The 25771-nt window shown below is 38.7% G+C and overlaps 1 protein-coding gene across 5 annotated transcripts in view; it reads right to left on the bottom strand.

Moving 5' to 3' along the window:
- LOC122791593 (synaptotagmin-2-like) overlaps positions 1-25771 on the bottom strand; it is a 535724-nt gene that overhangs the window by 167241 nt on the left and 342712 nt on the right. For all 5 annotated transcript variants that reach the window (XM_044059368.1, XM_044059372.1, XM_044059370.1 and 2 more), the window contains 2 exons: positions 24232-24324; positions 15157-15324 (listed from right to left, as the gene is read on the bottom strand). In XM_044059368.1, coding sequence (XP_043915303.1) covers positions 15157-15324; positions 24232-24324 — 261 coding nt within the window. The remainder of the gene's footprint in view (positions 1-15156; positions 15325-24231; positions 24325-25771) is intronic.

The following is a 25771-nucleotide window of genomic DNA, read 5'->3' as shown; positions in this document are numbered from 1 at the left end:
ATAGATCAGACAGGCTTCATTGTAAATAGAAATACTTTTGATAATATAAGAAGAACTTTAACATTAATAGATTTTGCAAATAGGAAAAAGAAAGATTTAACACTTATTAGTCTTGATATAAGTACAGCATTTGATTCAGTAAGTTGGGACTATCTGTTTACCTTAATGAAGTGCACAAACTTCTCGGATGCATTTGTAAATCTAATTGAACATTTATACAAAGGAACGTTGGCTTATATTAAGGTAGGAACATATGTTTCACAAAAATACCCATTCTTAAAGGTACAAAACAAGGATGTCCACTTTCTCCACTATTATTCACTTTAGTAATGGAGCCTTGGGCTAATTTGATCAGAAACAGTACTGACATAGAGGGTTTTGAAATAGATGAAAATACAACATCCAAAATTCAACTTTTTGCAGATGATGTTCTAATTACATCAGCAGGATCTAATTCTTCTATACAGTCTCTATTTGATAACATGATGAATTTTAAAAGTATTTCTGGTTTAATATTCAATGAAGAAAAACTAAAATACTACCTATATATACACGAAAAATATTCTCATTAGTGATTTTACTAAATATGTATCCAATTCAGGTCAGATAACTTATTTAGGTATAATACTATCTAAAGATATTAAATCTATTATATATAATAATTATAATACCTGTTTTCTTAATATACAAAATCTTTTTAATACCTGGAATAATATGTTTTTACTATGGAGGAGAGACTTACAATTATTAAAATGATAATATTCCCCAAGATTTTATACTTAATACAATCAATAATACTTCCACCTACAAAAATAATTATCAAGAAACTGAACACACTAATGTTAAATTTCTTATGGGCACCTAATAGACCTAGGATTGCATTAAAGAAACATACTAATAGCTGGTCTCAAGGGGTATTTCTTTTCCAGACTTTAATTTATATACTATCTCTTCTATTGTAAAAGTTATTACTTTATTAATAGATCAGTCATATGTCACAAAATGGAAAGATTATTGGGAGCTAATTAGTATACACTTCATGAAAATCTCCTTAACACATAAAAATATGATTGTAAATAACTCCATGTTATGGTTACTAAAGGAATTTTGTACTTCACCTATTGCACCTAAACATATGGTTTGTTACCCATTAAATATTATTATTAGTTATCGTAACTTTATATTCATGCACCCTAAGTATAGGGAATGGAATTTTATTGTATTTCCTATAATGTATACTCAGGGTATGCTTTTGTCATCTACTTCTGAAGGAACTCATTTAGCTATAGATAATGATCTAAAGTACTGGTATCAGTTGATATCTGATAATAAAGTTAAAAATCTAGATTTCTTAAAACAAGAATTTGATCTAAGAGAAACTTGCTGGTTAGAGGTTCAGACCTTTAGACAACATCTCATTAATAAAATAGATTTAATGTCTATAACTGTTAAAGAATCTATTCCAACACTGATTGATTACTTGATATTAAATTTACAACATAAAGTTTCTGATAAAGGTAAACTTTCATACATACATAAAGTTATCAGACAAGAAACTTTTTACAGTGTTGATTCATACTGGAATTATTTCACTTCTATTAATGGGGACCCACCAAATCAACAAGATAATATATATTGGAATCTGCTTATAGAACTACGTCTTCCATTGTCTGGAGACTTTATACATGGAAATTTTTACATAGATCTTTTTATACACCTTTGATGATGAATAAAATAAATAATAAAGATAATCTATGTAAGAGATGTAATGTAGAAATTAATGCTGACTGGGCTCATATGTTTTATGACTGTATAAAATTGAAAGAATACTGGAAGTCAATTAATGAATTTTTGCAGGCTCTTTTTACAGATAATTTCATTATTTCTAAATCTCTTATATTATTCAACATACCTGTACCTCAAAGTGTTAAAAGGTTAAGCTTCCCTTGTTATGGTCTATTCTAGCAGTGGCTAGGAAAATAATAACTAGAAATTGGATTTCAGATACACCTCCTTCGTTCAATGAATTTAAAAATGTTATGAATATAGTGTGCCATATGGAAATAAACACAATTAGGACTAGAACAAATAGAAAAACATCTTATTTTATTGTATGGGATAATTTACAAAATTTGTTAAAAAAATTTTAATTTCAATGGCATGGTATTTTAGTTTAATTAATTGATCTGATTGTAGTGGATGTCTTTGTAAATACTTTAGTTGTTTTGTTGAATATTATAATAATACCTATTTTTAATTACTTGTATAAAATTGTTATGATATTTCTCTTATATGTTAAAACAATAAACCTGTTTTGAGAAAAAAAAATAACAAGTGATTTTTTTAAAAAAAGCCAAAAAATACATTACAAAACTAGGCCCTCAGAGTTTCAGGGGCCACAACTCATGACTAAGTGCTTAATAGTGGTCTCTGTCATAGTCAAAAACCATCACCTTTCAGAGGTGGACACAGAAGTTTGCTATAGATTGTTGGGGATGGGGACACTGTGGCCATTATTTTTTTCATTTTCCACACTATTAAACTTCAGAGGTGTGTGCAGAAGGTCACTGTAGATTTTGTGGGACCTGGACACTATGGTAATTTCTTTAACTTTCCTGAAACTCAAACTACAGAGGTGTGCTCAAAAGGTTTCAATAGCTTGTTTAGGGGGGGATGTGCTGACTAGGACCAAAAAGTTGGAGTTCATTACTGTGATATTTATCTTTTTTTTTCAATTTTTTTACAACCAAAACCAGAGATATATATACAGTAATGAACTTCACTTTGTTAAGTAGTACACTGCCACTACTAAGTAGTACACTACCAGTCTTAAGTAGTACACTGTTGTTTGTCTTTCAGCTTTTCCTGGTTAGTGGTCGCCACAGCGGAACTCCGGTCCACTAATGATTGGCAGTTGTTTTTTATGGTGCCGAGTTGCAAGCCCAACGCCCAACCTTCAATGAAGGCATGCCCATTCAACGCATGTCTTTCGAATGCCCACTCGACCGCAGGGAGGACATGCAGACTCTACACAGAAGGCACTCCTAACCCAAGCCGAGAATCGAACAGGAGAACCTCTTGCTGTGAGGCAACAACACTACCGCTGCACCACCGCAGAAGTCTAGTCTTAAGTAGTACACTACCACTACTAAATAGTACACTGCCACTACTAAGTAGTACAGTACCAGTACTACATAGTACAATCCCACTACTAAGTAGTACACTAAGACTACTAAGTAGTACAGTACCACTACTAAGTAGTACACTGCCACTACTAAGTAGTACACTGCCACTACTAAGCAGTACACTAAGACTACTAAGTAGTACACTGTCACTACTAAGTAGTATACTACCACTAAGTAGTACACTGACTGCTAAGTAGTACACTACAACTACTAAGTAGTACACTACCACTGATAAGTAGTACACTACCACTACTAAGTAGTGCACTTCCACTACGAAGTAGTACACTAAGACTACTAAGTAGTACACTACTACTACTAAGTAGTACACTGCCACTACTTAGTACACTACCACTAATAAGTAGTAAACTACCACTAGTAAGTAGTATACTAAGACTAAGTAGTACACTACCACTACTAAGTAGTACACTGCCACTACTAAGTAGTACACTACCACTACAAAGGGTACAGTACCAGTACTATGTAGTACACTGCCACTAAGTAGTACACAGACTACTAAGTAGTACACTACCACTACAAAGTAGTTTAGTACCACTACTACGTAGTACACTGCCACTACTATGTAGTACACTAAGACTACTAAGTAGTACACTCCCACTACTAAGTAGTACATTGCCACTAGACAAGTTATAGTGACTTGTGCACATTTCTGAGGTTTGATTTTGAGGAAAGTTAAAGAAATGATGACTTCACATTCCCAATGTATCTATTGGGGGTTAGGATAAGGAGGCATGCTGTATACGTATATCTAACAGCATCAAGTTGAAATGTGTTACCTTGTTCTATTTGTTCTGTCACTTTCATTCCAGTGTAACATTAGAGAAGTACATTAAAGGTGTCTGTCTTTTGAGTTTAGGGGTGACGAGGTATGCCATGTAGCTGTATAATAGCAGCAACTTGAAATACATGACTGTGACCATTATTTTTTCATTTTCATCCCACTCTATCACCAGATGGATGCACACAAGGTGACTATCTTTTTTGGGAGGGGAGAGGACAGTCTCTTATCCCAGAAATTACTTATGTGCCCCCAGAAGCATTTATTTTCTCAGTTTATGGCTAACTACACAATGTATTGGTAACTACTGTTTTGTCAGCTTTCACCATTCTGTCTTAAACACCAGATAATTATTCCTTGAAGGAATAAAATTTGACAATTTCTTTCATTAGTCATGATTTTTGTTCAAAAGAATAAGGAAAAAAGCTCTAAAATCCACCTCAAACAATCTACAATGCTATAGCTTCTGTTTTAATTAAAATTATCCCTAAACAAACATTACAGTCCAGTCTTAGACAGTTAGGATGTGTTGCAACACTGCAGGAAGATGCTGAAAAGTAAGTCAAAGCATAAGAAAGCAAAGATGGGCCAAAGTTAAACAATGGTGCATGAGTTAGGGGACATGGTAGACAGCATGGGGATGCCAAGAAAACCTGTATCTAAGGTTCCATATTACCTAAGGTTAACACTGCAATTAGTCATCATCAACACCCTTTTCCTCATTTTCTACATGGGATCAGGGTCTTATGTCAGCTGTCACCCTTTCTCTCTCTCTCTATTCAATGTCACTCTCCTACATTCTTTGACATTCGTGCCTGACTGTCACATGTCTTCTCACACAGTCCATCCAAATCTGCTGAATGCCGTCATTTCCTCTCGCCTTCTTCCTGTCTGCCCCAAATCTTCTTCAGCAAATTGTGCTTTTCTGCACATGTGTCTGAACTACTGTAATCTGTTCTCTTTTAACTTTTCTGCAAGTGGAGTTACTTTGACTTCTGCTCTTATTTCCTTATTTGTTCATCTGTTGCATCCTACCACCCATCTCAGATACCTTATCTCCATCACCTCTAGTTTCTCCAACTGCTTGGGACCACTGTTTTGTATACCTTACGTTTCACTCATACACTTCCCCTGACACTCTGTGCCAGTTGGCTGCAGCCCATCTGATTCTATTTTTGACCTCCTCATTCAGACCTTCCATCTCCTCAGCCACCCCTTCTTCTGATTTCTCCCATTTACTGCTATTCCAACTGTCTTATCTGTACAGTTTCATCCCATGTGGCTTCAAATTTTGCAAGCTGTTTCTTTATCCATTGTTGAAGATCTTGCTCAAAGTCTGACTGTAATACCACATCATCTGCATACAGCAACTTAATTGATCTGTCCCCTCCAACCTGTATTCTAATGTAATCCATCACCACTATAAACATCAGTGAGTTCAGAGCTGACTCCTGATGCACATCCACTCCCACCAGGAACCCTTCTGAGAGACCAAACACTATCTGTACTTGAGTCATTGGGTTCTTGTATATAGCCTGCATTAATTCTACCAATGTTTCTGGACTTTGAACCACTGTAGGACTGTCCAAATCAACTTTCTTGTGACCTTGTCCTATGCTTTCTCTAAGTCTAGGAATATTTCCTCATCTCTAGCTTCTTCTCAATTATCTGTATCACTACAAACATCAGGTCAAGTTGTGCTGCATCCTGATATCCTGATCTGAATCCAAATTGTTCTTCTCCAATCTTGCTTTCTACCACTCTGCATATTCATTTATCAATCACCCTCTCAAGAACTTTCATGCAGTGTGATAAAACTTTGGTACCTCTACACTGCCCCAAATTGTGGATGTCTCCTTTGTTCTTGAACACTGGTACTAGTATGCTTATTCTCCTTTCATCTTTGATATGCCTTTCTATCCATACTGCTATAAGTACCCTCAGCAGTAATTTTCCCCTATCTCACCCAACATCTTTATCATATCTGCTGTGACCTCACCTGAGCCTGCTGCTTTTCCTGCCTTCATTTTCCTTAGTGCTGTTCTTACTTCTTCTATGGAAGTTACCTCCTCTTCTTTCATCATAGGTGGTGTCTAGGACAGTACAGCTTCTGTTGGGTTTCTTCATTCAGAAGCTACTGGAAGTACTCCTTCTATCTGCCTTTGATGTCCTGTGGACAGTGAGCAGGTTGCTACTGGTATCCCTTATGAAGAGTGCCTGAATATCTTCCGTATCCTTCTGCCTTTGCCTTGCAACCTGATATAGTTTTTTTGTGCTATCTACCAAGTCACTTTCCAGAAGATGGTTGAGTGCCTCTGATGCCTTATTCTTTTCAACACCTTTCTTAGCCTCTTTGTTAGCCAACCAGTATTCCTTCATAGCATGATCCTTTTTCCTATCTCCCACTTTTTCCTGCACTCATCCTTTCTTTTGATGACTTCCTGGACTTCTTTACTCCACTACCACCTTTCCTTGTGTACCTTATTTCCATACCCAGCTAGGCTGCATATTTGTTTTGTAGTTCTTACACATGCTGTTTTACACCTATTTCCTCCTTTTCTTGAGGTACTTCAGCCCTGAGTAATGCCTTGAACTGTTATGCTTTCTCTCCAGTCAATTTCCAGATCTTCAGCCTGTCTTTGTTGACCTTAGAGCTTTCTCTGGCCACTGCTTGCAGGTGATTGTGGCAACTGGTGGTTTATGCTGTGAGCTGACTGTTCCACTGGGCATGACTTTATAATCACTGATTCTACCCCAGTGTCCTATCCTTTAGGAGGAAGTCTACCTGAGTTACTGGTTGGCCAGTCTTGTACGTGATCTTGTGACTGTCTCTTTTACATGTGTTGGCCACTATTAAGCCATTTACCACATAGAAGTCTAGAACGGACTCTCCTTCTTTATTCCTGTTGCCCCACCCAAGTCCTCACATCCTGTTCTGTCTTCCCAATATGTGCATTCAGGTCACCTGTTATCAACACCAATTCTTGTTGCCCTGCTTTATCTAGTAAGTCCTGAAACGGCTGTCTGAATGTACTCTTTTCCTCACTATCACAACCCTGGTGTGGGGCATAGGCTGTGAACCCAAATACTACCCTATCATTACAATGGAGTCTGATTGCCATGATTCTGTCAGTAATTCTGATGATATCCCTCACTGTCTTCAGAAGCTTCTCCTTACCACAATTCCCACACCATTTCTAGTCTGTCCAGCTCCTAAGTAGTATACTCTCGATCCTAAGCCAACCGGCTTTGCTGCACTGCACTTCCATTTTTTCTTATGGATAGATAGGATGTCCAGCCTCTCTTTACCATCATGTCATCCACTTCCAAGCTGCATAACATACAGAGAGTGTAGCAATTCTTAGTTCATGTTTGGCAGGTTGATTTGTTTTATGTTGAGCTTGTGCTCAACAGAGCTATCCCAAGTAAACCAAACTGGGCAAATGGACACCAGCCAGCCAGTAACTTATTGATCCAGAGCTGCCAGGTTTTAAGGCAGGCACACACTGGCCAATAGGGGTACATACACCCTTCCCACCATTAGCATGGGTCCCTGGCATAGGCCTTAGTAGCTAGGTCCTTAACCCACTTATCGGTAAATACCCATGAGCATTTTGGTGACACTAGTCAACACGACTGAATCACCTAGAGCTATATTCTACACCATCAAGTGGCTAGCCCTGCTATGACATACAATCCAGAATCTGTGTTCTCATATCTTCTGTATATGTTATTTAAAATGGGTGCTTATTAGTGTGGCTTCTTAAAATGATTGACTACCCTGAGGTAAAGGGTGTGTTTACCTTATGCAGGGGGCTTGGCTTATTTGTCAGGCAATGGAAGGATAGAAAGGTGGTGACATTATAGTAACAGGAGCATTAAATGCCTTAACAAACCTGGAGAAGGAGGGATGAAAAATCTGAGAGATCCCTTGAATTAGGTTACCTTTTTCATCACACTTTTTAAGGACCTCTGCAGTATAAGGTCTAAAAATGAAGTGCCTTTCTAAGGTAGAATTCAAAATGTCATGTTTAACTGGGAGGCTTTGAGAACTCAACCAGACAAACCTCCTCATAACAGTTCCAATGGCAACAGTCAAGAAAGCAGCATCCGCAGAATCATAAGCACATTTAAAATACTGAGTAGCCACTTCGGACACTAAACCAACCAACTTACACAAAGCAGAGATATTCTCAGAAGGCCAACAGCCTGAATAAAATCCTAAGTTAAGCCCAATAAATCACTCCTATACAGGGTAAATGAAACAGGGAAAGACATATGTCAATGTTTTTGTTTCATTTTGATAGGAATTCCTGAAGAAACAGACCCACTTTTGCCAGGAGAAACCTCCAACAGCTGCAGAGGATGTGTGTGACCCTTGCTCTAGGGTGGCTGTACAGACTATGCCAGAGACAGCAAGGGAAAAAAGATGAATAGTCTAAGGAACCAGTAATTGCCCCAGTATAGACGTCCATCTGCAGCTGAAGCACTTATTACCCTGCTGTGGGGGAAAAGGCTATTTAGTAATTTTCTTCTTTTTGCAGCTGGAAAAAAGAAGGAATGAGGAACCAGTAGATTGCTCCATGGTTAAGCCAAAACAATATGCCCGATTCCCTGGTAGTAACAGACAGTAAAATAGGTCAGTAGTAAAAATGTACCTTTTCCACCATAAAACACAGTAAAAAGCACTTTAAACACGTACCTCAGCCCACAAAAGTGCAGTAATACAACTTTTACTTCATAAAATAGTTTAAAATAAGTTTTAACCACATTTTACCACAAAAGTAAAAAAGTAATGCTCCTATTAAAAGTAATTAAAAGTCAGTGACAGCCAATGAAATACTTTATCCTAGCTTTAAAAGTACAACTTATCCCTTTTTCCCTGATGGAAACTTAACTTCCCAGGATTCGAGCATTGTTAGCTAACAGGAATCCTCAAAGCCTGTAAGAGAATCACTCTTCGTTGGCAGGAAAGCTCTGAAGGGCTTGGCACCCAAACCTCTGTTTTATGTCAGCTCAGTTCAAGCTAACTACTGGTTTGGGTATATGGAAGGTACCCTAAAAGCTTTGGAAACTGGCTAGTGCAGCAGCGATCAATATGACGAACATCACCCACACCATTGTAGCTAAGAAGTTAATAGGTACAAGGGTAAGTGAAGGAAATTTAAGAATAACCCAACCTATATTTATACATGTACAGACCAAGCACACAGACAGGAGCTTAAGTGAAACATGTTTTATCATGCAGCAGCTATAGATGTACAGACAAATATGTGGAGGAAAGCAGAATACCATTATTTGGAGATCTAGAATACGAGTGTTTTATTGTAAGTTAAATGATATTTATTTACAGAAAGTTTCTTTATAAAGTGTCATTTTGATTAAATGAATAGCTGTTAGCTGTAGAAAAAAAAGACAATTAAACAGAGGCAGTAAGAATACAGTAAATCAGAAATAATTAGTTTAAATTTAAAACTGACTAGAGGCATAGGATCATAGGAGATTACTAGGCTACTGACCCGGAGGTCATTTTAAGCCTAGCAGTTTCAACCCAATGTAATACTATAGAGGTACTAGTCAATACCCAAGATTGCATTTAGTGATGACTGCCCACTTCCAGGAGGGTTGTGGGTGCTATCCCCGGTAAGAATTTATGGTGCCCCATCCAGGTTCCTCCTGAACAGTGTTGTAGAGGTGCCCTGTTTCACATGAATTGGTATCCTGTTCTTTAGATGTGGCAGTAGCTGGGAGATAAATCTGTCCCTCCAGCAAATCCTATTTAAGTTGAGCCATATTTAAGTCCCTGGAAAAGGTAGCCCTAGACCCATTTGATTTATGGATATGCAGTAAGTTCATTACGTTTGGGTTTTGGGTTGTTCTGTAGGCCAGGCATAAGTCTCCCCTAAGAAGTCTATATGATAGGGAGTATAGTGACAGGGATTTTAGTCAGTCAGTGTAAGGCACATGCTGGAGGCTGTTGATATTCTTTGTTAAAAACCTCTGAGGTCTCTCTAATTGCTGCAGATGCTTAGTACAGTACATACCGAATGGGGCGTTATACTCAGTTATGGGCCAGATATGTGTAAGGGGGTTATAACTTCTTTTGCTCTCAAGTGATGCCTTTACTGACCAAAGGAGCTACATGGAAAGCTTTCCTCACAATGGTATACACGTGGTGGCCGAACTTAATCACTGTCAACCTGTAATCCGTGGTCCCTTACCACTTGATGGGTACTTAGGCTATTATTATTGATTTGATAGTGTGAAGGGATATTATTTGTGCTGAAGGAAATGGTGATGCATTTCTTTTCAGTTTGAGACCATGACTAATACACCAGTCATTGGTCTGTGTGAGGCCTCTAGTATACTGATGTCATTTGGGGATTCAATGATTGCACTTAGTTTGCAGTCATCTGCAAATCTGGTCAGCCACAACCCTTTAGTTTTGACCTGAACGTATGAGAAGTAAATACCAAACATTAGGGGGCCCAGCACTGACCCCTGTGGCACCCCACTGGTAACAGGTCTGCTGGTTGATGTGGAATTACCCACTTTGATAATGTGTGTTCAGTTTGTGAGCCAGTTGGCAGCCCATCTTAAAACGAAGGAGTTTACATTCAGTTTGCTAAGTTTATCGGTACTGCCTGAATGTGGGATTGTGTCGATAGCCTTTGCCAGGTTGAGGTACGCTGTATTTACAGATTTGCCCTGATCAATGGCCTTGCTCACACTTTCAAAGAAATCTACCATATTTAACAGGCAGGATCTGTCTTTCACGAAGCTGAATTGGGTACAATCCAGGGTTTGGAGGTCACCTGTTTCTTTACTTATGGGGTCCATAGCAATACATGCCATGGCCTTACAGATGGGGCTAGTCAGGTTTATGGGTCTGTAATTCCCCGAGTCTGTTCCTAGGCAACCTTCGTGGAGGGGAATAACTGTAGCTGTTCTCCATTCCACAGGAGCAAAGCCTGTGGGTAGGCTATGATTGAAAAGGGTACTTAGTGGTGATGCTAGTTCATGTTTTAGTCTGTTTAGAAGACAGCCTGTGATGTCGTCTGTTCCCATAGAGGCTGTGATTTTTGCCTTGGACAAGGTTTTGAGGACCTGCTCTTCAGAGATATGCAAGGTGGGGAGGAAGTTTGGAGGACGTTTTGTTATAAGTTAGGAGGTGATAATGAGTGAAATTTTCACCAAACCTATCTGCTAGCGGTTCACTATCTCTGTGGGGTCAGTGTTTGTGATACCGTTGGCCACCAGTTCTGCACATGCTTGGGTCCTACCCTTTAGGTTACGTACATAACTATACAAGGCCTTATGGTTATAACTGGCAGTACTTACTAGGTTTCTCTCAAAAGAGCTCTTGGAGAATTTGACAAGTTGTCTTATTTGCCTGTTAAGGCTGAGAAGGGTGCTTTTCCATTGCTGGGTCCTTGTCTTTGTTTTCTTGGACAGCAATTTTTTGCATTTATTGTAGAGTTTGTTGATGCTGGAAATCCGCCATGGCAGCTTGATTTTACTTGGGGCTCTGGCTTTGATTCTATCTGGTACAGACGAGTTTATACACATATGCAAGTGATTGCAGAGGCCTTTAGTGTAAGCTTCGGCATAGTTACCACTTTCAGCTTGGAGTGGGGTTTGGAATGCATTTATACCTTCACCTAGGACAGTATAGTTTGCCTTGGTGAAGTTTCTTAGTCTGATTTCACCATTTGTGAGCACTGGTGTTAGTGTCAGTTTCAAGGTGGCTTATTTGTGATCAGTTTTAACTAATGAGGGTCCAACAGTTGCAGCAGTGCACCTGTTTGACATGTTGGTGAAAACCAGATCTAGAATGCTTGTTTCTCTTGTTGAGGTATGGACAATTTGCTCTAGGGCATTTGAATTCACAAAGTCAAGGAATGTTTGTGCTAGCGAGTTTGGATTAGAGTAGGTTCGACAGTCGATGGTGGGATAATTGCAATCCCCCATAACCAGTGTGTTCAGTAAAATTTGGATTGTCTTAAGTTTGGTTAAGTAGGCTACATGGGTGTCATGAGCCATGGAGGGGGATCTATAACTGGCTAGGACTTGAATGGGGGTCTTACCACCGTAACCTGCACCTGGAGTAACTCCATGGAGTTGTCTACTCTAACTAGACGTGAGGTGAATATATCTCTAATATAGATTGAAACATTGCCTCCTTTGCTTTTCACATGTTCATTTGCAGTCTAAAGGTGTGGAAGGCATTGTGGTCTTGCAGGGCCTGGGTACTCTGTGAGGCCTTAAACCAGGTTTCTGTGACTGCACATACATCTACATCTTCTGTATTTGAAGTGTTTCCAAGGAGTGCAGTTTTTAGTTTAAGCACCTAGCATTTAGCAGCATGACCCTTATTTTGTTCTGATTGGTTAATTTCACACCAGTAATATTGTTTTTGAGACCTTGCCTAAAAAAGGCACTATAGAGCAGGCAAGAGCCTTTGCCAGCAGCAGCAGCAGCCTATGGGTGCCAGGTGCAAACCATCTCTGGCAAAGCAGCAAGGTTTGTCGACCATGGCTTTCCTGACAGACAGGAAATGGATCCCCTTGGAATGACACCAAAAACTAAGCCAATTATTAAAATTAATAATTTTTTGTTTATACTGTGGTATCATTCTATGTGACAGTAGTATACTGCTCACAGTTAGGGACATACCTGCCTGTGACACATACTCAGAGAGCTCGACCGTGTCTCTCTTTATGTAGTCCAGTGGTGTACATCTCAGGTTATTCACACTAACATTAACTATGACAGATTAATAGCAGTACTTGTTGCTGAGAGATATGAGTGCATGCATGATTTAGCAAATCCTGTCACTAGACAGGCAGATGACCATGACTTTCTCCTTGTCCAACCCGGTGAGTGGGGCATCCATGTGTCTCACTACTGAGTCTCCAATGACAAGAAAACTTGTTTTTGAGTGTTACATCTTGCAGGCTTGGTGGGTGAGACTCTGGTGTTGCTATGTGTCATGGTTGTTGTGGAGACTGTGTTAGCTGCAGCAGACTTGTGTTTTGGAGGTCTCTGGTTTTTCGGTAAGTTTTTCAAGAGAACGTCCGCATATGTGGACTTGCGTGTTTGATACATACTATGTATACTGGTACGTGAATGAGTAGTAGTACTATGTGAATATGTAGTGGTGGGTGATTTGACAACCTTCTCTGTGTTACTGTTTTGAGTGAGAGAGAGCATGGATTCTAGTTTCTTGGTGTAAATCCATCTCTCTTACTCTATATTATACTGTGTTATTAGTAGAGGCTTGTCTGTATACATGAGGCAATTGCTGTACTGCATCAAGATACCCAAGTCAACAAGGTTGGTAGGAGAAACAAGGGTAGACCAACTGTCCATAATGCTAGGTTGAAGACTGTTGTCACTAGGGGTGGTTTTTCACAAATGATCATGGAGGAGCTCAGTGAATGGATATTTCTTCCTGTGTTTTAAGGGAAAGTTTGTTGAATTTAACTATCCGGCATTGGTGCACAATTGCACTATAGTATGCAGTGTTGCATGACATACAAACAAACAGAAACCTGCTCAGATGAAGGGCCTAAATACCAGAAGCTAAAACTTGGAAAAAAAAAAACTCTAGCAAAATTCAAAAGGACCAATGAGAATGCCTTAGACCTGCCTCCCTTTACCAATCAGGTGCCAGTCAAACACAATTCTCTCACAAAAGTGCAGATAGGCCCCTTCCAATCCAAAATGGCCTGGAAAATGTGCTCAGAACAAACAAACCACTACAAACAGTTCCACACGCAGCAGTACTGGAGCCGGACTATGCTACTGCTATTAGCTACCCAGGTTTCAGCAGGAAACACTAGAGATTATTTAACACATCAGAAAAATATCTGTAAAATACTGAAAAAAATTTTAAAACAGCAAAAAATCAGCCAGAAGACTTAAAGAATGATTTAAACAGTTAACAAATCAGTTAATTACGTACTGCTTGGTAGGAAAACCAGAGCAGGCAGAAATTCCAGTAAATACTTAAACAGTAGAAACAACAAACATTTTGCTAAACAGTGAAAACATCAATACAATTTGATTTTACAGGCACAGTGTAGCAGGCAATTGTAGTATAACAGTGTAGTTTAGTACATAGTAAGCAAATACAGTATAAAAGCAGGCAGCAGGCAATAAAAAGTGCAGTAAATAGTATAAATAAGCAGAAAGCTGGCAACTTATGTTTTTTTGGAAGCTCAGAAGCCTCTAGTCATCTGGTATCTCAGCTCAGTGTTGTGGCTGGTAGCCCACCTCAGTTTAGCTCAGTACAAACAAGCAGAAACCTGCTCAGATGCAGGTTGTTTGCTTAATACATATAAATCTGTTTACACATAAATACAAATATTTATATCAAGTAAGACAATAAGTGACAGAGAGTAGGTTTACGAATGACTTGAGAATGAATTGTACAGAAGGGTGTATTAAAACCATCACAACTTAAGGAATCAAAAGCTTAAAAGGATATTAAGCCTTGTTATTTTTTATTAAAACTTGGAGAGGAACCCTGAATATTAGTGAAGCACAAGTTCAGGTACGAGCTGATGTACTTATTCCCTCAGGGTTTTTTTGCTATCCAACAGGTATAAGGAGACATTTTCAGAAAGCTAATCATGGAAAACAGTTATTGAATTTATACAGATGGATTGGGATTGAATATTTTAATCCTCTCACCTCTTTCATGTTATTCAACCTGATATGCAGTTTACCTGGTATTGAAAGTGTCTGGCAGGTCATCTGTTCCTTCCCCCAAGTCTTAATTCTGCCTGTTCTTATTTCTAATTTCAGTATGACCACTAAATGTGTCACATATGTGAAAAAGGAGGTATACAAGTGTACCTCAGAGGCCAAGAAAATCATTCTACATCCAAGGCTGACAGCAGCAATTATTCACACAGCTGCTATACAGAACTGCCCTGCATAACGATGCTATAAACTCAACATTTCTTATCCTAACATGAACATCTCCAGTTCATTCTATGCCATTTCATACATAAGTATTACCTCAACTACAAACTGTAAATTAGGGCAAATTACATGTGAGCTGGATTTTTCTAAGGTCAAAGGTCACTGATAAAAAGAATCAGGGTTCTGAAGGATTTTCTCCATCCCTTGGTACTATTACTTTTAAATATAAGCATAACAACTTACATGAAAGGTATAATATTCTTTGAAGATGGGATTTAATGTTTTATGCTGAACTTTTGTTTCATACTTTTTCTTCAGGTTTGTTGTCAGATAAGTAACGACATAAGGATCAGATGTCCCTCCACTGTCCATAGCAATCAGCTGTGAAGCTTGCTTCACTCCAACTGTAAGCTTAAAGAAGAAAACGTAACAGTTACACAATAAATTCAGATGTATTCATTTATGCATTTACATACAGTAAAACACAGTATAGAAATTAATATGACATAAACGTAGTATATAACATATATTTGCAATGCCTTATGGTTTATGTATTTGGTAAATCCTGTTTTCATACGATCGTTGATATTATCATACTCTTCTAATGCTGTTTATTTACTGTCAATCAAAATGTCTCACTAAACTTCTTCAGTATTCAGCTGGTTCCATTTTTCATTCTTGTTTGATCAAGAAGTCTAATTATATTTATGAGCCTCTGGCCTTCATATTCATGCTATCTCTCCTTTATACTTCAGACTGTTTCTTACAATTCATATTATTTCCTCAGATGGAAAGCTGCAGCTATCATCCACATTCCTAGAACCCCTAAACTCATTCACAACTTGAGCAGTTTTGACTGATTTCAATACTCTCTTCAATTACTAATATACTGGGCTGCAGAGTTTTGCAGCAGTTTAAGTATCTCAGGTTCAGTCTTAGCAATTTCCAATTGGTCAGTCCAGAAGACCGAGGCATGCATAACCATGAAAATGTCCAGAGAAGGAAGATGGTGTGTGATATGGATAATGTTCCTTAGGTGGACAATGATTACTTTTGAGACAGAAGGCATCTGGTTTGTATGTGCCAATCTGGCATCACAACTCATACAAAGATTTTATACCCAGCCATCAGACTTCAGCTTGTTACCAATACAAGTGATGGCAGTTTATTAAGAGAGCCAGGAAGAATTACTTAAGACTGTAAGAGCACCCATGGCCACTATTTTGGAGGTATTGACATTCAGGTGATTGCTATACAACCAATACTGAATGAATTCCAACTGCCAAAATTGCCCATAGAAAACATTTCTTTTCCTGATGCAATGGGCAAAGTTTTGTGTAATTTGCAAAGCAGTGACTCTGCAGAATTCTTCCCCTAATGAAGTTTCTTCATGAGATCATATATATCAATATCTATCAAACCATATCGACATCTTATAAAGATAGATAGACAGATACATACATACATACATATATAAATTAAATGATGAAAGAAAAGGCAGAAAGATATCTGACCTTATCAAAAGTTATGAATGTGTGAAGAATAAGTGGCATTGCAAGTCATCATCACCATCATCAACCCCCTTTTTCCCTATTTTCTACAGGGGTCAGGGTGTCATGTCAACTGTTACCATGTCCAAATCAATGCCACTGTCCTACTTATTCAACAGTCATACCTGCGTATCACAGGTCCTGTCTCACACAATCCATCCACCTTTTTGTTGGACACTCTTATTTCCTCTTGCCTTCTTCCTGTCTGTCCCAAATCTTCTTCATCATATTGTCTTCTGTATTTCTGCACGTGACCTAACCACCTTAATCTGCTCTCTTTCGCCTCCTCTGTAATTGGAGCTACTCTGGCTGCTGCTCTAATGTCATCATTCCTTCTTCTGTCCCATAGTGTGCATCTTATCACCATCTCAGGCACTTTATCATCATCACCTCTAGTTTCCTCAGCTGCTCTTACTTTACTGCTCAGGTTTCCTTACTATACAGTAGCACCAGTCACACCACTGTTTTATAAACTTTACTTTTCAGCTTCTTTGGCATTCTTCTCTTATACGCTACCCCTGACATTCTGTGCCAGTTGGCTATGGGCCCCTATGATACTAGCTTTGAACTATTCATAGGTTCATAGGTTCATAGGTTCATACTAGGCTATCTGCCCTAGGGCATTTATAAGCCTAGCCAGAGTGCGTTTGTCTTTCGCCACCCATTTTAAATTAATTTTGTTATGCCCTTTTTCAAGGTTAGTATACTGTGCCTCTGTCTAACAGTGACACAGAAGTGATACCCGGGGTAAACCTACGATCCCCCATCCACTCATCAAGATTCCTCTTGAAGAGAGTCAATGAGGGACTCTGCCTAACCTGGACTGGGATTTTATTCCAGAGTGAAGGGAGCCTCTGGGTTATGAATCTGTCCCTCTAGCATGTCCTATTTATTTCAGTGCTGAGGTTCACGTCTCTCGAGCTTGTAGTTCAATGGGATTTGGATTTTCTGAGGTGCAGCATGTCCATTAATTCCGGGTTGGACATGGCTTTATACGTCAGGCACAGATTGCCTCTGAGCAGGTGGTATACCACTGAGAAAAGCTGGAGTTTCTTTAACCGGGCAGCATATGGCACCTGATTGAGCCCTTTGATCCTCTTGGTGAGGTACTTTTGGGGTCTTTCCAGTTGCTGCAGGAGTCTGGTAAGGTACATCCCAAAAGGGGCATTTTACTCAATTATGGGCCTGAAAAAGGATGAGTAAAGAGGCACGATGACCTCCCCTGATCTAGATGTGAATCCCTTCATGATTAGGTGGGCTATATAAAATGTTTTTCTAACCATTTTGGCCACGTGGTTGTCAAATGAGAGATTGCTATCAACTTGGGTCCCCAGGTCCCTAATTACTTCTTCCGTACTTAATGGATTACCACCTATGTGGTAATTTGTGGGCACTTTGTTTTTGCCAAAGGGGATGACTATACACATTTTGGCATTTAGCTTAAGGCCATGGCTCTGGCACCAGTTGTCTGTTTCTATGAGGCCCTTTTGGAGGATGCTTGTGTTGGCTGGAGAGTCGATTATGGCGCCTAGTTTGCAGTCATCTGCGAACTTGGTCAGTCACAGTCCTTTTGTGTTGGCCTGTACCTCCGAGAAATATATACCGAACAAGAGAGGTCCCAGGACTGAGCCTTGTGGGACGCCACTTGTAACTGGTTTGGAGTCTGACATGGCTCCAGCAATTCTAACCATGTGGGTTCTGTCCTTGAGCCAGTTTGCAACCCATCTCAAACTTCCCTTCTCAACCACCCATCCCAGATACTCAAAGTTGCTAATCTGTTTTACTATCTTCCCTACTATCTCAATTGTCAACTTCTTCTGATTTCCCCATTTGCTGTCACTACAACTGTCTTAGCTGTACTCAGTTTCATCCCATGTCCATTCAGTTTTGCATTCCATTCCCCTATCCTTTGCTAAAGTTCTTGCTCAGAGTCTGCCTGTAATGCCACATCATATGAATGCAGCAGCTTTCTTGATCTGCCCCCCACACACACACACACACACCTGTTTGCTAATGTGGACCATAACCAGTATGAACAGTAGTGGGCTCAGAAATTAATCCAAACAGAAACAAGTAAAATATTGAGCAAAGGTCACTGTTAAACAAGAGCCAATAAAGAAAACAAATATAATCTAGAAACCAACACAGCAACTGAGGTAGAAGCTCTTTAATCTGAATAAAACAAAATAATAACACAAACTGAACATGACATAAAGATAAGCCCTTTTGTTGTCACTAAGACTGCTTCTTCAGATCCAACAAAAATAACCAAACTCAACAAATTTAAAATCACAGTAGCCCATTATGGTTACCTGAAAGGTAACACATCATACACAAATGAATGCAGTTCTCAATTTAAAAACTATTGTTAACATTCTGCAAACTCAAACAAATAAGATATAATTAAAAGCTTCAGCATAGTTTTAAAGATATCAAACATATAAATGTCTCGGCATACAACAGAAGTGGAGAAGAAATAATAAGGAAAAGAAAGCTTTTGGTTATTTTTGTTAGATCTGAAGAAGCGCTCTTAGTCAAAGCGAAAACACTTATCTTTAGTTCATGTTCAGTTTGTGTTATTATTTTATAGTTTTATAGTTATTAAAGAGCTTCTACCTCAGTTGCTGTGTTGGTCACTGGATTATATTTGCTTTCTTTATTAACTCAGAGATTAACCCTGATGCACACCCACTCCCACAGGAACTCCTCTGTGAGACTGAACACTGTTCATGCTTGAGTAATTGGACTCTTGTACATAGCCTGCACTAATTCTAGAAATGTTTCCAGAACTTTGAACCACTGCAGGACTGCCCAAATCAGCTTTCTTGAGACCTCGTCATATGCTTTCTCCAAGTCTAGGAATGCCCATTTGGATTCCTTCCTCATCCCTAACTTATTCTCAACTATCTGTCTCACTGCAATCATCATTTCAGTTATCCTGCATCCTGATCTGAATCCAAACAGCTCATCTTCCATCTTGCCTTCTACTACTCTGCCTATTAAATCAGTCACCCTTTCCAACACTTTCATGCAGTGTTACAGGAGTTTGATACCTCTGTACTGCCCGCAGTTGTGGATGTCCCCTTTGTTCCTGTACACTGGCTTATGCTCCAGTCACCTCGGATACTCCGCTCTCTGGGTCTAGATCAGTTAATCAAAAGCTTAATTGAGAGAATCATTATTTGTCAAACCCAATTAAGCAAAAGCTCAATTAAGCAAACGATAGTTTAAGCAAAAATTTCTTTGGGAAAAAAACTAGTTGCGCACCCACCAAACATAACAAACAAAACAACATTTAAAACTCTGCAATGTGGGGGGCACAGTCACCCCCCCAACTAAATATACCAACTCTAAGATTGCACTACAGTGGGGAAAAGGACAAATTCAAAATGATGGCCAACCATGTCCTTTCCCTGGGAACAAATTCACTTAAACAATCATTCACTTAACTGAGCTTTCACTTAAGTAAGTTTAACAAATAACGATTAACTCAATTAAGTTTTCAATTAACTGATATATACCCCCTTTCTCCCCATATTGCTATGATTACCCTCAAGATCCATTTCTTCCCTCTCTCACCTAACATCTTGATCATAACATCTGTGATCTCACCTCAGCCAGCTGCTTCTGAATTCATTTTCTTTAGTGAAGTTTTTACTTCTTCTAGGGTGGGTTCCTTCTCTTCTTTCAATGTATGCTGTATCTGGAGTAGTACAGCTTCTGTGGGGTTTTCTTCATTTAGTAGCTGTTGGAGGTACTCTTTCCACCTGCCTTTGATATCCTGTGGACTGGTGAGTGGGTTGTTGCTGGCATTCCTTACACAGGGTATCTATCTCTATCTTCTTTATTATTCTGTCTTTGTCTTGCAACTTGATGTAGTTTATTTGAATCATCTACTGAGTCACTTTCCAGAAGCTGATAGAGTGCTTCTGATGCCCTGTTCCTTGCTACTGCAACTTCTCTCTTAGCCTCTTTGTTAACCAGCCAGTATTCCTTCTTAGCCTGGTCTGTCTTTTCTATCTCCCACTTTTTCCTGCACTCTGCCTTTGTTTCAATGACTTCCTGGACTTCTGCATTCCACCACCAGCTTTGCTTACATACCTTATTTCCATACCTGGCTCAGCTGCGTATCTGTTTTATAGTCCTCACACATCCTGTTTTGAAGTGCTGCCATTATTCTGCATCAACTCCACCTATTTCCTCTTCTTCATCAGGTGCTAGAGCCCTGGGTAATTCCTTGAACTCCTGTGCTTTCTCTACAAAAAACTTCCATGTCTTGTTTATAGGTGATTATAACAACCACTAGTGCATGCTATGGGCTAACTGTTTCACTGGGAATGACTTTGCAATTGCTGATACCCCACAGCCCTTTCCTTACTAGGAGAAAGTCTGCCTGAGTTGCATGTTGGCCACTCTTGTATGTGATCTTGTGACCTTCCTCTCTGGCTGAGCCATGTGTTTGCCACCATCAAGCCATTTGCCTAGATTTGCCTTTCCTTCTTTATTCCTATTTCTCTACCCATGTGGACAAAGCCAGTCTTCATATCCTGTTCTGTTTGTCCCAATATGTGTGTTCAGATCACCCATTATCAGCACCAATTCCTGTTTTCCTGCTTTATCTAGTAGGTCCTACAAGTGCTACCTGAATGCAGTCTTTTCCTCAATATCACACCCCTGCTGTAGATCACAGGCTGATATTATGACTAGTGCCCTATCCTTATACTGGAGTGCAACTGCCATGAATCTATCACTAATTCTGAGGACAACCCTCACTGTCTTGTGAAGCCTCTTCCTCTTCAAAATTCCCAGACCATTTCTATTCTGTTCTCCCCCTGAGGAGTAGACTCTCAATCCCATGTCAAGTGGCTTTGCTGCACTGCCCTTCCATTTTGTCTACTGGAAAATAGGATGTCCATCCTCCTCCTTATCATCATGTCATCCATTTTCAAGCTGCGTCCTGTCAGTGAAACTACAATGAGTGTAGCAATCCTTAGTTCATGTTTATAAGGTTGATTGGTTTTATGTCCAGCTTTTTCTAAACAGAGCTATACCAGGTAACCTAAGCTGGGCAACTGGACACCATAAAGCCAATAGCTTATTGACGATCCCTTTGCTCTCTCTCCTACCGACTATTAAGGGGTGACCTATGCCTGACCTACAAGGCACTCACAAATCCAGCCCTGATGAAGCTGCTACATAACTGCAAGTCAAACAGCAAGAGGGTCACCTGATACAAAGATCTAAACATAGTTAGCAACTCAAACAAAACATGCTGGAGAGACAAATATGTGTCTCAGAGATTTTTCCTTCTTTGGAACAGGCTTCCTATCTGTGTTAAGCAGAGCCCTTCCCTGGCCCTCTTCAAACACAGTTTGGATCACAATTCACACCTGGAGTTTATATTGGCTAGCCTTGTAAGGACTCTTAAGCCGTTAGCTTAGTAATCTCCTATGAACCTATGACTGGATCCCTGGTATAAATTAAAGTAGGCCTAATCCTCAACCCACTTATTACTGGCAAATATCCATGCCCATTTCAGGCAACATTGTCAACACAAATGAATCATCTAGAGCTGATTGTTGCACCATCGAATGGCTAGCCCTGACATGGGGTTCAGTCTGTGATCCATGCTCCCCTATCTTGAGGATACTGCTCACAACAGTTGATGCCCAAAGCAGTTGGCCTATACAATCCTTTCCCATACAGGCACCATCTAGAGTTTGTGCTGCTACCCACAACTCCATTTTTGGTTGAGTTTTGAGTTGGAAACACTCAGTATGTTTTTAGGAGGTGGGAGGATCCCATTAGAGGTACAGGGGAACAAGCAAATTCCATAAAGATATTGTCCGGAGATCAGAATCAAACCTACTACTTTGTGAATGGGAGGCAAAGACCTTAACCATTATGTCAACTGGTGATAATTAGCTGAAGAAATGGATTAGCATAATATAAATTCTATTAAAAAAGAGATCTAAAGTAAGAAAACCTTTTCACAGAAATTGATATGAAAAAAAACAGCCACATAAGAGATTAGTGTAAAAGTAAAGGAGATACAAGACAGAGCCATAAAGTCCACAGAAAATATTTTACAAGTAAAGTTTAGGCCTATTGTAGTAAGTATAGCTATAAGTATGACAGGAAGCTCTATCCTGCTTTTAATTAATTTTGTAGAACCTAAACTAGAAAAGGACATTACCAATGTTCTGTAACAGAAAAGGCAAGTGAGTGCATTTGCACATTGTTGCACAGAAATGTGAAAATTGGGTGTTCACTGGTACTACAGATGTGAAAAGAGTTATACCCAAGTAGTCCCATAGGATGCATGGTCCCCTTTCAGCGGTGACCCTGGAGCAATGTCTGGTTAAGAGATTTACTCAAGGTGACACAGCAGATAAATAATGGCTAAAGAAATCAAGCGCTGCACAACAGGAATTACAGCCCACAGCCTTAACCCTCTGCTTTTAAATAACAAATACTTTGCATCTAGAGTGTAATGTTAAAAGATAATAATATAATAGTTTCCTGTTAAGTGAAAAAACAAAGCTTGAGTAGGTATATAAATTACATCTTAAAGTAGTAAAGGACAAAGCAGAGAGGCATAATGAACTGAACAAACCAAATGCAAAAAAAAAAAAAAAAAAAAAAAAAAACTGATAAAACCACACACCCTCTGCAGCCTAGCATGTATGGTTTTATCAGACATAAAAAACTGGCCAGAAACACTGACTCAAATAGAAGAAATGGCATGGAGCTGCTTGATATAGAATGCATAATATAACAATAATCCAGAAAAGATATTAACTGATATTCTTCAAGATTGCCCTGGTTTTGAAGAATATCTGGCCAAGAAGCTAAGTAGGCACCATTTTTTTTAATTTTAAAGAAACCACATATCTCATGGCTTCTTGTTATTATTCCAAGTTCACTGAAATAATCAGACTTGCAGACACAACACATTAATAATATACTACAGTCTATATTCTTCGATCTGAGAATGGTCTATAATACAAGAGTCAGAAGTTCAGTTTTGTCTGAGTATGCATATAACTTCCCATGTACACTGTCTTCATTCAAATAGGTGAGGGTGACTGTTGCAAAAGGTGTGAGGCTTACAATCTTGTAGATGTGGAATGTGGGAATACTCCATTGCAAATTTACTTCAAGTATATTACTGATTCCTGTAAGTCAATCCAAAGTAAGGATTCTCGAAAGTCAACATAAGGTAAAGAATTCTAAAGTCAATCCAATGTAAGATGAGGTTGCTGCTAAGCCACCATACCAACATCCTGTGTTGATGGAGAAGATAGAATGCTATATAATATTTCTATTAAACAAATGATTTTAAAGTTTTGTGAAGATAAGCAATCCACAATGCCACAACCTTTTGTTTCTGCATGGAATAGAATCTCTAGAAACTAAGGCAGCCAAGAGTTGCAAACAGAAGCTCTGTTAGCAGGAATTGTGAGTAAAGTTGTAGAGTGAGAAGAGCTGTTCTAAAACAGGATCAGAATGAGTGCAATTATTTATTTATTTGTATTTGTTTACCAGGAAAGTCTGACTGGGCACAGAAACCTTTTTCAATGGAGAACCAAATAACCTGGTCAAGCCATTATCACAAGCAAGGCAAATGTAAAAGTGTGTGACAACAGGATACATGGTTGTGTAAGTAAAGGATACAGTACTATGAACTTCAACTAATAGTTATGAACTGCTGAATTTGCAGATACAAAAATATATTGGTATAAATGGGAAAAATAAAGCAACTTACCTCCTGAGTTCGAAAGTCATATTCCAGCGAGTACTGTAACTTCCCCCTCCTTTCTGTTAATCCAGCATCTAAATCATCAACATCAGGCTGAACCTGGAAGGATATAACATGTGAAAGTCACACAGATGTCATGGATGTAAAAAAGGGACATGTATGTTTATTCCATATACCTTGTAATACACCTCTTAACCTTTGCACTTAAAATAATACAAAGAAACGGCCTTCAACAAATTATAGGCAAGAGCCAGAAAGAGATGATCTTTGTCATGTTTTACAATGCCATGATTACCAACGCTAGATTTAGGAAGGTTAATAATAATAGATCTTTCTCAACATTTACAAGTATGTAACATTTTACCCCAATTAGCTCTAATGTTTATAATAATTCATTACACCACAATAGAAATGACCAGTTTGAATCAAACTGTCACAATGACTTACTTTAATCATATCTTTTGGAAGTCATGTCTTAAATACTGATTCATGTAAGCTATAAGAATATAAATTTAAGCATTCATCACTGCATTTTATTATATTATATACTTTTAAGGGATGTGAATTTTATTGTATTATGTTATTTTTTTCACAAATTACCTATGGTCTAGCATGCTATACTTTAAGATAAACAGAAAATGGGATGAGCCTTTATAGTAAAAGGAGTGCTTCAAAATAAAAGATAATTTTCAGTCTAGGTAGCTGTTTAACGTGGCTATACAAAGCCATGGTACTGTAATCACAGTATTCTCTCTCTTCTTTCAGGGTTTATCTGCACATGTTCGCTAATTCCACATCTTCTGTTACTATGGGAATGGACTGTTTAGCTTCACAGTGTGCAACTGCACCATGTGCTATTACTAAGGGTAGCTTTACATTATATATTGTTACTCTGTACTTACTTCCAGAACAGTTACACAGGTTACCTGATCATCTGTGAGGAAAAGGCAGTCGCTGGGGATATTAACAGCTCTGCCCACTGTAAGCAATCAAACAAAGCTACAATTATAAAAAGTTAAGGTACCATAAAAGAGAAATGAGATTATTTAATTGTAAGTCATTACTGTTTCGCTAACCAAGTTGGTGAGCTGATTAAATATGACCCTTTTAAACCACGGGCAAGGAATATGTTGAAGGCAGCGATGTTCTGCATTCAGAAGTGACAGCTCTGAAGTATTAGTATTGAGTGCATACTAATTCTGAGAGACTGCATTAGTTTTTAGTATTTCTGAGATTGCAGTATTTATGAACACTCCCCCTACTCTAATGTACAGCAGATGAAGCTCTTCTTAACTATCTAGGATGAGATGGTTAAACCGAGGTCCCAGCTGCTTGACTTCATGGTAGTTCAGGTGGATGTAAAAGATCTCACTGCACCTATCAAAAAGAGTAGAGGTCCTTTACTTAACGCAACATCAAAACATAATTTACATATTTACAAAATTTACATGTTTATATGCCCATATATAAGCATTTCCACCCTCGCTACTTCTTCTTCCACAACTGTAATCTGATTTTTTGCAATATATCTGCCAAAATACATTTC

The sequence above is a fragment of the Protopterus annectens genome, chromosome 17.part0, assembly GCF_019279795.1.
Source record: "Protopterus annectens isolate FY-2018-M chromosome 17.part0, PAN1.0, whole genome shotgun sequence".
In the NCBI taxonomy this organism is placed as follows: domain Eukaryota; kingdom Metazoa; phylum Chordata; order Ceratodontiformes; family Protopteridae; genus Protopterus; species Protopterus annectens.
This window is presented reverse-complemented; position numbering and strand designations above follow the sequence as displayed.